Below are 14,201 nucleotides of genomic sequence, written 5' to 3' on the forward strand. Positions count from 1 at the left end.
ATGGTATGTTTCATTGAGCAATTTTATACTTTTTCAAATGGTTAAAAATAATTTTATAAATTTCAGATCCCACCAGAATCATTAAACAGCCTGAATACAAAGTTGTGCAAAGAGGCGGTAAAGTTTCCTTTGAATGCAAAGTGAAACATGATCCAACTTTAATAGCTACTCTCACATGGCTGAAGGATAATGGTGAGCTGCCAAATGATGGAAGGTATTTGCAAAAGATTTTTTTCTCATGATTTTCCAGTTCACTTGCTGTTCTCTTTTGTCCCCTGCACTTAAAACTACCTATTGGTCCATGACTTTTGTGTGTTTATTATGCAGTGGATTGTGTTTTGTGCTGCCAAAAACTGATATTCCAAGAATATGTATTTATTTTATTACATTATGTATTATTACATTATATTTATTATATCTCTTTTCTGGAAGATTTTAAATCTTGAAAGAGACATTGAAACAGGATGCTCAGTTTGCCCATTTCTTTGTCTGTGGGTCCTCATATGGAGGGGTTGAATCTTTAAGTTCTGGATGTTGATCTACTTTTTTGTATCTTATCAAGAGCATGAAATTCTACATAAATGCTTTCATGATAATTATAAGCAGATAATATAATACTTGTAATTACCAGAGAACTTCCAAATCCTCAGCAGAAATTTCAAAGGACAGAAGGCTTTTAATGTGAGGCAGAGATGGCTACCTGGATAGAGTGTGGCACCTGGAGTCAGGAAGGCTTGAATTCAAATCCATCCTCAGATACTTCCTAGCTGTGTGGTTCTGAGCAAGTCACTGTATGCCTCAGTTTGCTCATCTACACAATGGGATTAATAAGAGCACCTACTTCCCAGAGTTGTTGTGTGTGAAGCAATTTGGAAACGTTAAGAACTATATAAATGCTAGCTATCATCATCATTAATGGCGCAGAGGAAGGCAGGGTCTGATGTCACATGTTAAACAGTATATATAGATACTAAGTGTTATTATTTGGTGAGTATTTGGGTTTTGTTTTCAGTAAAACCAGTGGAGCAACCAAGCAAGAATTTGTTATCTTTATATTCAAAAGGGCTTAGAGGCAAGCTTAATGTCCTTAACAAGTTAAGGGTAAAGAGTAAAACTCTGCTTTGGGAGAGTTATTCTTCTCCATGTCGTGAATTCTAGTAAGTTCATTAAAAACTGTTTTTCATTTTGTGAGAGTACCATTGCCCTCTTCTGGATGGAATGTTGCCTCCCTTTTAGACAAACGCAGAAAATGTAAACCTGTGTTCCTTGAATGATACCTGATGAACCTATACTTGTACTTAGTCGAAAGCAGAGAAATCTACTAATAAGCTCCCAATAGAATTCTGTCATGCTTTTGAGGCTGAGTGCCTTGCATGGCTCATTATATATCTCAGTCTCCCTTTCCTTCAATTTTTTGTGTAAGAAATCTAGTCAGTGATAGAAGAAAAAAAATAAATGATTTAAATGTTTCAAAATGACAACCCTACTTAAGTTTGATAGAATTTAACTTCAAAATGGTTTAAGTACACATATGTATGTGTCACTGTTTTCAAACCAAACAGAAACTCTAAGAAAATATTATACTTGGCTCAGACTCTTGGGAAAACTAGTTGTTGCCACTGATGTAAATCTATATTCCCATCCCTCTTGCTGATCAACCAGGTTTTCTTTTCTTTTCTCACAGTACGCATATCTTGACTATCACTCCAGTTAGGTATAGTAAATAACAAATTCCTAATAGAAAAGCATTTAGTAAGTACCTATTATATGCCTACATTGTATTAGGAACTAGATATAAACTTGCAAAAGTGAAGTCATATAACCATGTTTATATATCTATTTTGAAGTTTGGATTTTTATTTATCGGGGTTTCTTAAATTGATCCATTCTCTGGAACCTCATAATCAAGATCATGGGCATAGAGCCATCTTTACAAAAATAGTTTATGCAAAAATGATTGCTTTAAAAACTACACTGTTACAACAAAGTGAAAACATTATTTTTCTCTGTTGATAATGGCAAGGTATTTCTGCAGAGCTAAGAAGGTACCTATATATAATAATGAAAAATGTAAGATGAATTAACTTTGGGATTACTCTGAATCTGTTCCATTTGTAGGTTCAGTGTTGATAACGACCATCTGGTTATAGTGAACGTAAGTGACGAAGATGATGCTACCTACACTTGTGTAGCAAATACATCTCTGGACATTGTTTCTGCAAGTGCTATGCTTAGAGTCGTTGGTAAGAAGACAGTCAAACATTAAACAAATATACGACAACTTACACATAAAGTTTCTGAGCAAAGAATGGAAAAACTGTGAATACCTCAATTTTTTTTTAGGAATAGTGTGATAATCCAACTAACAACTAATTGTCTCACTTTTTTGAGATTGTGTCTATAATACAGATAAACTCTTAGTAACTAGTAATGTACACATAGCGAGTATTTTAATAATAGTTTAGTGAGCAAATTGGGAGATGATGGAGTGATTTTTAGACAAAATCAATTTTTTTCTAAATTGCCGCTGTGTGATTATTAGTGCCATGTTTTCATAGCTAAACTTCATTTTATAATTTTTATACTATGCAGTCTCTTCTTGTAAAATCTTATATCTTTCTATTACTAACTTTGAAAAAAATTCTTTTATATTAATGTCCTTCTGGCTCATTCTCCAACTCCAGCTCCTGTTTACGGTAAACTAATTCAAATCTTCTTTTTCTGTCTTCCCTTCAACATACTTCGCATCTCCAAATCAATATTTTTTCCATTTATTGATTGTTAATATTTAAGGAAAAATATGTGAAATTTTTGTTTTGTTGATCATTTACTACCTTAAATAGTTTCTTCATTTTAACATTGGACTTTCTTTTACTCAGCATGCCATTATTCATTTTTAAATATTTTATGGATGATTATACAATCAATTCGTTTGATAAAATGTATGTAATTGACAAGAACATTATAAAATGATATATTACTTCAAAAAGTTGTCATTTATACTTGCAGAGTGAAAAAACTATTTAAAATGTGTAACTCCAAAAATTATTTTTCATTTCAGTTCTTTGAAGGTTATGTCTGGTTTCTATTTCTGGAAAATTGTACCCCTCCCCCACCACAAAAAAGAGCATCAAAAGAAATTCATTGTCATTATTCTTGCATTTCTGATACAGAGTTAGCTTAATTTATGTTCATGTGATACAAATCACTGAAAAATGACAAATAATAATGCACGTGATTTATGACGTGATTTTTCTGACACCTGGAAATGAAATCAGAAATGACTTTCTAGATTATTTTTCCATTTATCACTGCTGCTTTTTTATTTAGCACTTGAATAGCAAATCTAATTTTGTATATAATTATCCCTTGGATTTTAATTTCAGTCATATGTGATATGGTAGTGGGGCTTTAATTTCTTGATGTCTTTTGTTTCTGCTTCTGCATGAATAAACAAAAATAATAAAGATAACTTTGGGGGCTTTTTTTTAAACCCCAGGATCAAAGTCATTCCTGTAAGTGGGTGTTCACAATGGCACACTAATTCTATGGAACACTAAAGCACCATTTTCCATGTTATTTCTTGAGAGCTGAGGGATTCTGGTAGAGGGGATATTTTGTAATATGATTATAATGAAGTGTATTTTGGTGTCCTACAAGGGTAACTGTACCTCCCCAAGTCCCTAACCTACTACTGTTTCTAGGCAATGACTTTAAGTATCTGGCTTAAATATGCATGCTGAGACTGGTAAATTCCATTGTACTTGTCAGAGTTCATTTCTAGAAGTTGCTCCTCTCCATTTTTCCTTTGATAAAAATGAAGTTTTGATTTCTTATATAAATATCCATTTGTGTTTATGAGAAGACTCATAAACTGAAAATGTTGGTGATCTATGCATTTCAATATCCATTTTTAAAATTATAAATGATTGATGTTCACTTGAGAAATAAACAAGTGGAACTCAGCAATATTAATTCAGTGAAAGTTTCCATCTGTGCCTTGTAGCCCAAGAAACTTCAGTTATCTCCATTTCATTTCAGTAGCATGTCATGTTAAGACTGAGTTGTGATATGTCTGTAAGATTTCCTTCCATCCTATTCCTCTCTGAGTAGGAGAGTGGATAACTGGTAGGTCCCCTTTACTAAGGTTGTTGATCATAATGGATGTGTTTGACCTGCAGATCGTCCAAATCCACCCTTTGATTTGGAATTGACAAGTCTTCTTGAAAGAAGTGTTCAGCTGTCATGGATACCAGGAGAAGAAAACAACAGTCCTATTACAGGTATGTTCAGCCATTTACTATATAGCAATTATTCCAAGACTGAATTTTTTTCCAACTTATGAAGCATTTTGGATTGTGCAACTTAACTTCCCATCACGGATCTCTGCTATCTCTTATTTGGTCGAACCACCAAACTGATCTACCAGACCTTTTTGTCAGCCATGGAGTATGTTCAATTATAGCGTGCTTTCATGCATTTTCAAAGCATAGTTATATCTCATCTCATTGGAACCTTATGACAACTCTCTAAGGTAGGTAAAATAGATATTCTTGTGATAAGGAATGTCTTTGAGAGCAAGGACCACAACTTTTTTTATTCCTTGAAGTTCCTACAAGTACCTATGGTGTGCCAGATAAACACAAAAATGATAAGTCCCTCCTCTAGTAGCTCACAGTCTGGCTAGGACAATATGTACATGTATTTGTTGTTTCTGTTGAGTCATTTTAGTCATGTCTGGCTCTTCATGACCTCATTTGGGTTTTTCTTGGCAAAGATACTGGAGAAGTTTGCCATTCTCTTCTTCAGCTCATTTTATAGATGAGGAACTGAGAGTGTCATTCATTTTTTAAGTGTCTGAGGCCAGATTTAAACTCTTGAAGATGTCTTTCTGACTCTAGGCTCAGCATTTTATCTACTGCACCATCGAGCTGCCCTATGTGTGGAGTAGGGAGGCAGGGAGTGAAGGCACTAGGGAATCAGGGCATGCCACTTGTAGAAAGTGGAACTAGAGATGATCCTTAAAGGAAACTAGAAATTCTGAGAGACAGGTGTGGAGGTAGTACATTCCAGGCCTTTTATGAGAACATCTGGAAGGTCTTTTTGGCTAGGTAATACAGTCAGTGAGAGAACTAGGAATATAACCCTGAGCTCTTAACTCCCAGCCCAGAGCTCTTTCTAATAGGCCATACCACAGTGGAATATAATTAATTTGGTTTTATGAATTAATGTGAGCCCAGAGAATTAATTTGATTAGGACAAAGCCTTAAAGAAAATTTACTATTATCAAACAAAGACATTTAAAGAAAATTTGAAGGCATTCCCGAGAGCACAAATATTATGTGCCTTTACATTATCCCTATTAAGAACAGTACCCTTGACACTTTCCTGTCTTCTTTAGGAATGGATCCTTTCAGCCATCCTCTCCCTCATCCTAATTTTCAACTTCTCTTTATCCAGTGACTTCCTAACAACTACCTTTAAACATACCCAGATTTTCCCCATCCTTTAAAAAAAGCCTACATTTGACTCTCCCAGACTTTTAAATGATGGTCCTGTATTTGCTCCTTTTCACACCAAACCTTAGAGAAAGCTATCTATATTCTGAAATCCAAAGTAATTTTACTATTATTTGGTACCTTTTTTCTTCTTTGAATTGTCAATATCCTTCATCAGCTAGCTGTGTTATACTGTACTTCTAATTAAATAAATCAGCTAGATTTAATCATTTGTTTAGAATAATTTGGCAGTTTTTCACATTAAAAAACTATCATTGAATGATAAAGCTCTGCTTACCTTACAGTTTTGGAGATGGCATTGTATTTTACTATCATGAAATAGCCTTCTATTGACAAAAATATTATCTTTGAGAAGAAATCTTTCATCAACATAATAATTAATGTACTCTGAATTCACAGGCCCCACTTTCCTCATTAACAATAGTCCATGGAAACCAATTGCTAAACTGTCATTATAGGATTTTTGAGGATGCAATCTGAGAATGCAAATTGTTGCATTTCATTGAAATATATGGATGCTGAAGGGGAAATATTTATTTATGAGGTATATGCCAAATGCAGTAATACTTATTTTTCTACATGCTATTTACTCCAGTCCATAGTCATTTGAACCATTTTAATGAATTTTATTAGAATGCAATTCAGTTGCTAATTTAATAACATAAAGATAGGAATGAAAATATTAAAGCATGCTAGTTAATGTCTTTTAAATGTTAGTGAAAGAAGCATCTAGGAATGAGTTGCATATTTCCTACACTATATATATAACATTTCAATACTGAAAAGACCTGAACTTCATCATTGTGGACTCTACTCTGATATAATTTACAGCCCCTCAGCACCTTAATCAGATGGTCTTCACAAGTTACTGTGGCCAAAACATTTTGTTACCTGTTGCCAAACTTCTGCTGATGAATTTCCTTAGACTTGGGCTAGTGCTCAGGTGCCTGGCATGAAGTCTAGTGCTTTGTCCATAAAGTTAGGCACTCTTCAGTCATAGTTATGTAGAACAGAGTAATTGGTTCCAGTCCTCTGGAAATATGCAACGCAAATTCAAATAATGTGGCAATTTTGTGGGAGTCTTTATTCATGCCAACCAGGAACTGACTCTATTTCAAAGTTTTCCAGCTTGGTGGACTACCAGAGTTGGCATTTTGTGGGCAAAGACTTTAAGAACCCAATGCTTCTTCACATTGCAAAAAGTCATTAGAGGAGAACTTCTGCGTGGTTATATGGGTGTCCCAAATCAAACATATAGACTAGGACAGTGTTGCTTGTCATCCTAGTGGTTGTTAAGAATTCTCTCTAGGTGAGAGAAAGAACTCTCCTTCCTATATGTACAACAAAAGCAAGTGTGGTCAAGTGAATAAAGACCAGCCTTGAAATCAAGAGGACCTAACTTCAAGTCCTACCTCTGACATTGCCTGAGTGATTCTGAAGTAAGTCACTTAACCTCTCAATGTGCCAGGCAACTCTCTAAGTCTTTAAGTTATAGGCACATTGCCAGTTTTTGTTGGTAGAGGAAGCTTTCATATTGGGAGTTCTCCTTATTGGTGAAATCGCAGGTCCAGAACCACCACCCCCCCAAAATGGACAAAAACAAACACCATATACAAATTGTAGGATATGTCTTGGGTAGTTTATTTTTTCTTGTCTTTATGTCATAGTAACAGTAAAACAGGATGGCTTTAACATATGGCAGATAGATAATGAAGGATAACTAGCTGAATAGATGCAGAGATCACTGGACTTAGGAGGGCTGGCTTCTCATATCAGCCCTGCTGTCAATTGGCTGGTGACCCAGTGAAAATCAAGTCATTTCACATCTCGGAGTCTCCATTTCTTCATTTCTTCCCTCTTCTTCTTTCTCTCTCCTCTTCTTCCCCTTTTCCCTCCCCCATTGAAAGCTATGTAGATTTGTCCTGCAGGCTTCCTCTCACCCAAATGCAAGATAGCTCTTTTCTAGGAGAACAAGCCAAAACTGTAATCTCAGGATGCAGAACTATCATTCAAAATGTACTTGCCCTTTGGAATCTTTAGCAATGGCCCCAGAAGGTAGGACAAGGCAGTGTTAAGGCAGAGAATTTATTACCTATTTTTCCAGGAGTGTACAAATACTTCTAAGCCAGAGCAATACACACACACACACACACACACACACACACACACACACACACACAACTAGGACATTTAAATATTGATAATAATGGTTACAGTACAAAGTACTAGCTATTTAAATAAGATTTTCTTCCAAGTTAGGTAATCACGTTACCAGATAGATCAGAGTATAAAACTTATGTAAAGCACTTTGTAAGTCATAAAGCCTTATTAAAATGTCAGCTCTCATTCACATTATTAGATTAGCCTCTTCACTTCTTCATCGAAAGCCATCCCAGGCAACCAGGTCTCTTCTGTGAGTGAAATTTCCTGGGGATTTTTTGGTTTGTTTTTTGTTTTTGCTAGATTTCATCATTGAATACGAAGACGCCTTGCATGAGCCAGGCATATGGCATCACCAGACCGACGTTCCTGGAACTCAGACAACAACAGAGTTGAAGCTTTCTCCTTACGTAAAATACTCTTTCCGTGTAATTGCCGTCAACAGTATTGGGAGAAGTCTGCCCAGTGAAGCATCAGAATATTATATGACTAAAGCAGCAGGTAAATTAATGATTCTGTTTTTAAGAGAAGTTTGCCTGTTCCAAAGTCAAAGGTCCAGAATGAGGGCTTCTTTACATGTTACTATTTAACTTCCAGAACCAGAAGAGAATCCGACTGCTGTTGAAGGAATAGGATCAGAGCCTGATAATTTGGTGATTACGTGGCAGGTGAGCTGATTAGCCTAACAACTTCATTTTTTAAAATAAATTTTATTGACATATTTTGTTTTTACATCACCTAAATCTCCCAATTTACCTCTCCCCATCTCTCCCAGAAAGCCATCTTTCATAACAAAGAATTATTTTAAAAAGAAAGAAAATGTGAAAGGGAGAAAAGTCAGCAGAACCAATCAATAGATTGAAAACATCTGACAACGTATAAAATATTCTCCACCCATGAACTCTGCCATCGTTGCACAGGAGCAGACGATAGTGCCTTCACTTGTGTCTTTTTCAGCACCTTCATTTTTAAAATATAATAAGAATCATTTGCTATATGTTTATGGTTACAGTGCATCATTTTTGTGAATCTAGTTTTTCTCACCCCAGTCTTTCAACTCCATACCTCATGTACTTAGTGTCAACAAAGAACCTTGTAAACTTTAATTCTGTATCAATGTAATCCTTGATGATTATATTTAACAAATGAGCAATCAAACCAACAAAAAAAGATGTTTGACTTCTCAGAATAAAATGTAACAAGTCAGTTTTCTCATCTGAAAGTAAGGGATGGACTAGATCTCCAAGGTCCCTTGCAGCTATAAATTCTGTGATCCCAAATCCACCTTAACCATAACCTTTTTATAATGAAATACAGATGACACAGGTTAGCATTTGAATGAGTAATATATCTAATGTATGTGGCCTGTGCTGCTTTGTATAGGACTCTGCATGTGTTAGGCTAGTGGTTTATAGGAAGTAGCACCTGCACTGGGTATGGGGCCATCTCCAGTTGTCTTGCTCTATATCTGGCCATACAATCCAGATGGCTCCAAAGGAGAGAGTGAGGCTGGTGACTTTGCACAGTCCTCCCTCACTTAAATCCAATTCCCTTGCATGACATGGTATCACTTTCCTGACGTCACGGTCTTCTAGAAGAAGGACAAACTACAACAACAGCATCTGCACTGGGCAGGTAGAAAGCTATCATCCATTGGGGAATTGGTAAATTAGTGTATTCCATTCCCTGCTCTACTACCAGCTAACTATATAACCCTATTCAAAACATTTAACCTCTTTGGGTTCACAGTTTCTGTTGAATTGAAGGGATTGGACTGAATCAGGGGTTATTAACCTAGTCTAGTGTAGCTTGAGGACCCCTTTTCAGAATAATATGTATAAATGCATAAAATAAAATATATAGGATTACAAAGGAAACCAACTACAGTGAAATGTATTTTTAAAAAAGTTTTATAAGTCCCCATACTAAGAACCCCTGGACTAGGTTAACTTTTAAAGTCTCATGCAGTTGTAACATGCTGCAACTCCACAAGTAAATGGGGAAGAGTGTGTGTGTGTGTGTGTATGTGTAGGTGTGTACATGTGAGTGTGTGTGTATGGTGTATGTGTGTTGGAGCAAGGATTGTTAGTGAAATGGAGGAATTAAGTCAGGATGCAGAGCTGACTCCTCCTCTAGCACTCTTCTGTCATGCCACCCCCTTACTCTTTTGCATATGCCTATGTACCTTAATTGTTCCCTCTTCATTGAGGGGGTGTTGAGACAAGATCTCTGATGGTCTAAGGTCCATTCATCTCACTGTTCTTTTATCTCCATCCCTTCCTAGATGCTTTCCCTATATTTATTGTATTGTGACAGTCTAACCTCTTTGAAACTCTGATCTCCTATAAATTTTGTTTTCCATCATAGTTAGAAAAGAAGACAGTTCCTTGAGAAAAATAGTGTTCTGTATTTACTGATTTTATTTTCATTTAGGAATTGAGTTGATTTTAAGAGTAAAGGATTAATGTGGTATAATTAATGTAGTTTGACTTTTTAAGAGGTTTCTGAAAGTTGATACCATTTTATTTGGGGTTATTTCTTGTGATTTGATTTTTATGTTGTTATTGGTTTGTTGTTTACTTGTTTTTTTTTTCCTGTAGCCCTTAAAAGGTTTTGATTCTAATGGACCTGGTCTTCAGTATAAAGTTAGCTGGCGCCAGAAAGATGGTGACGATGAGTGGACATCTGTTGTAGTTGCAAATGTCTCCAAGTACATTGTATCAGGCACACCAACCTTTGTTCCATATTTGGTAAAAGTACAGGCACTAAATGATGTGGGATTTGCTCCAGAGCCTGTGATAATCGTTGGGCATTCTGGAGAGGACTGTGAGTGTCTTGTTTTTTTGGGTTTTTTTTATGCTCTATTTTTTTTGAGACTGGATCTTTGGAAGTGCAGGGGTCACCCACAGGCATTATCAGTGTTGGTCAATAGTGAAACTTCATCCTACTCTCTTTTTCCAACCAGGGCCAGTACTTAAAGCCTGGAGGCCCACTACTTCTGTAGGGCTCGCTGTTTCAGTGCTGGACTTAATACAGACATCTGCTCAGTACCTGAATTCTGCAGCTCAGAAACCCCAAACTCAAGTGATCTGTCAGCCTCAGCCTTCCCCAGTAGAAGGGATTGCAGGTGTCCCTCACCATGCCTGGCACTTTTATGCTCTTCTGAAAAAAATAAATGGGACTGCTACTCAAAGCAGTCGTACAGTGTCTGCAAGCCATTAGAGGGGAGGGAGGAGGCCAACATTTCATAGTAATATTATTTCTATGGCCAATGCTTGGGGAGAATTGCTTGGGGAGCCAGAATTGTAAAATATCATTGCTCAAGAAAAGTGTCCAGAATGTGAGTAGAATTCTATTTTTTTAAAAATGTTTTTCCTCTGCCAAAGCAATAACCAAGTTAAGATATACTATCTTTAGGTCTCTGGCAGCCTTTAGAAATGGACTATTAAAGTCCATTTCTAAGCCAAGGGTTTTGTTAATAAAACCCAGAGTAAAGTGTAATAACATGCCTATAACTCTGCTCCCTTCATGTTTTCAGTACCTATGATGGCTCCCAGCAATGTACGTGTGAATGTGGTGAACAGCACTTTGGCCGAGGTGCACTGGGAGCCCGTACCACTGAAAAGTATTCGAGGACACTTGAAAGGCTATCGGGCAAGTAAAGGGAAACATTTTCCCGTTGTTTCCACCACTATCAATTTTTCTTTGTCTTTTAATCAAAGGTTTGAGAAAGACGAGGCTTGCCATACCAAGTTAGAGAATCCAAAGTTTGGGAAGGTTTGGAATTATGGAACTTGCAGTCAAGAAGACCATGTTCCAATTCGGCCTCAGACATTTATAGGCCTCACTGGTCAAGTTACATGACATTTCTCAGCCTTAGTCTCCTCATCTATCAAATGGGGAACATAATAGCACCCAGTTCATAGGGTTGTTGTATAGATCAAATGAGATAATATATCCAAAGAGTTTTGTAAACTTGAATGTACTATATAAATGCTACTTATCAAGTGTTAGGCGTTTGGAAACTAGATTTGATAGTCAATAAAGAATATGTTGATATAGTGATATAGAATAATAGACTCAATCTAGAAAATCTACATTCAGATCTAGAAAATAGATCTAAGGGTCTGCTATATCCTAGGTGATTTCAGTGATGACCCAAACCTAAACAGTCTCAGGTGATGATCTAGGACTTGGATTTCTTAATGTCATATGATAAAAGATAAAGTATTTTACTTAGCCTAAAAATAATCAAATATTCTGGAAATTAGAGTACTGCTATGTATGGATTACCAATTTTCAAAGAATGGTAAGATGATAAAGTGTATTCAATACTAGAACTAGAGAATCAAGGGAGTGGTAGAGTACCATTCTTGGAGTCAGGAAAATGTGAATTCAAGTCCCAGTTATGACACAGAACTAAGAAATCTGTAGAGAGGCCTATGTGACCATCTCTTTACCTCTCAGTGGCCCAGGCAAAACTCTAGAACCATAAGTTGTTGAAAAGTTACCAAGAACATTAGTAGAAATGCTCCACCCATGTCCAAGGCAGGACAAATGCTACAACACAATTTGGTCTTTCTTTGATAATTCAGATGACACTTGAAGACCTTAGAGTGCCTCAGGGTCTTTCATATGAACAATGGTTATTGTTGCACTGACAAAGCATAGGAATACTGATTAATGGAGATTTATGGGTGATAAAATGTCTAGTGATTGTTTTAAATCTACTAAACTTGCTGACTTGTTCATTCTGACTCCAGGAAGTTAATTTTTTAGCTGTAATCATGCTCAATTTATTAAAAATTAAACATGGCACAATAATATACACACAGGCAATACTTTATCCTTGCCACAGCCTAGCTTTGCCACAAGAATATTGGACAAAACATCAAGTAATAGTATAATGTACAGGATGGTGTTCAAAGCCAAGTGGAATTTTTCTCACCTACATGATTTCCTACAATATATTTTCTACATTATATCCTAAGATTAAATATAACCGGTACTTAATAAATAATTATTGAATAATTGATTTGATGCTAACTGATAGTTCTGGAATGATTATGAAAAAAGCTCTTTTTTTTTCCCTGTTTTGCTATTATGTTAAAGAAGTAAAGCAAGCATAAAATACATTAAAACAACCGTAATCATTGTTTGATTCTCCCAAACATAATTACTGAGTAATTAAAATGTACTCTATCATCATATTACATTTTCTATGATCACTGTATCCTTCTTTACCAATGATTTTGAGTTTAATCATTATTATCCATTTCCTGGATGTACTGAAGCTGACTATTATTTTTATGTCTGCCTAACAAAATGTTTTCGTTCAGTCATTTTCAGTAACGTCAGACACTTTGTGACTCCATCTAGGGTTTTATTGGGAAAGATCCTGGAATGGTTTGCCATTTCCTTCTCCAGTTCATTTTACAGATGAGTAAACTAAGGCAAACAGGGTTAAGTGACTGGCCCAGGGTCACACAGCTAAGTGTCTGAGGCTGAATTTGGACTCAGGAGGATGAGCCTTCTGACTCTAGGCCTGGCACTCTGTCCACTGTGCCACCTACCTGACCTCCCTAAAAAATAAGTATACCATTATATTATTCATAGCTAATTTAATTTTCCCAGTGACTTATGGGCTTCAGATTCCTTTTACTCATGGAGCCAGGAAGACATGAGTTCAAAACCTGTCTCAGACAATTATTAGATGTGTGATCCTGGGCAAGTCACTTAACTTCTCTGAGGCTCAGCGTCCTCATCTGTAAAATGAGGAGGTTGGACTAGATGATCTTTAAAGTCCCCTCTAGCTGTAAATCTAGAAAGCAGGAATTTTCCCAAGAGAATATAAATTTACCATGTTTGTTTAACCCTAAACCCCTTCAGTGTTCTCTCCTTTATCTGTTGCTGCCTTTCTTTCTCTCACTTTAGATTTACTACTGGAAAGTGAAAAATTCGTCTAAGAGACATAGGCGTCATGTTGAGAAAAAAATCCTTACCTTTAATGGCAACAAGACACATGGCATGTTGCCAGGCCTGGAGCCTTTCAGCCATTACACGTTGAATGTTCGAGTTGTCAACGGGAAAGGGGAAGGGCCTGCCAGTGTTGACCAAGTATTCAATACTCCAGAAGGAGGTATGAGATTAACCTGCTAGAAAGAATGAGAACCTTGGTGTAATCAGAACAGCCACTGAGGCACCTTGGAGAACTTGATATGACAAACAGTCTCATTTGGGAGTCAGTATTAGATTTTCCCACATGAGTACACACTATAACCCAACAAACAGAAAATTAAATTAGCTATGAATAATATAATGGTATACTTATTTTTTAGGGAGGTCAGATAAGTGGCACAGTGGACAGAGTGTCAGGCCTAGAGTCAGAAGGCTCATCCTCCTGAGTCCAAATTCAGCCTCAGACACTTAGCTGTGTGACCCTGGGCCAGTCACTTAACCCTGTTTCCCTTAGTTTACTCGTCTGTAAACAGAGATAGCAAAGCACATGTGAGCAGAGCAGGC

At 36.5% G+C, this 14,201-nt stretch overlaps 1 protein-coding gene across 12 annotated transcripts in view; it reads left to right on the forward strand.

Moving 5' to 3' along the window:
- Positions 1–14,201, forward strand: part of NRCAM (neuronal cell adhesion molecule) — a 322,289-nt gene that overhangs the window by 274,136 nt on the left and 33,952 nt on the right. For all 12 annotated transcript variants that reach the window (XM_072653036.1, XM_072653033.1, XM_072653044.1 and 9 more), the window contains 8 exons: positions 67–214; positions 2,119–2,243; positions 4,182–4,283; positions 7,983–8,180; positions 8,277–8,347; positions 10,280–10,505; positions 11,218–11,333; positions 13,614–13,818. In XM_072653036.1, coding sequence (XP_072509137.1) covers positions 67–214; positions 2,119–2,243; positions 4,182–4,283; positions 7,983–8,180; positions 8,277–8,347; positions 10,280–10,505; positions 11,218–11,333; positions 13,614–13,818 — 1,191 coding nt within the window. The remainder of the gene's footprint in view (positions 1–66; positions 215–2,118; positions 2,244–4,181; positions 4,284–7,982; positions 8,181–8,276; positions 8,348–10,279; positions 10,506–11,217; positions 11,334–13,613; positions 13,819–14,201) is intronic.

The sequence above is a fragment of the Notamacropus eugenii genome, chromosome 3 (assembly GCF_028372415.1).
Source record: "Notamacropus eugenii isolate mMacEug1 chromosome 3, mMacEug1.pri_v2, whole genome shotgun sequence".
Taxonomy (NCBI): domain Eukaryota; kingdom Metazoa; phylum Chordata; class Mammalia; order Diprotodontia; family Macropodidae; genus Notamacropus; species Notamacropus eugenii.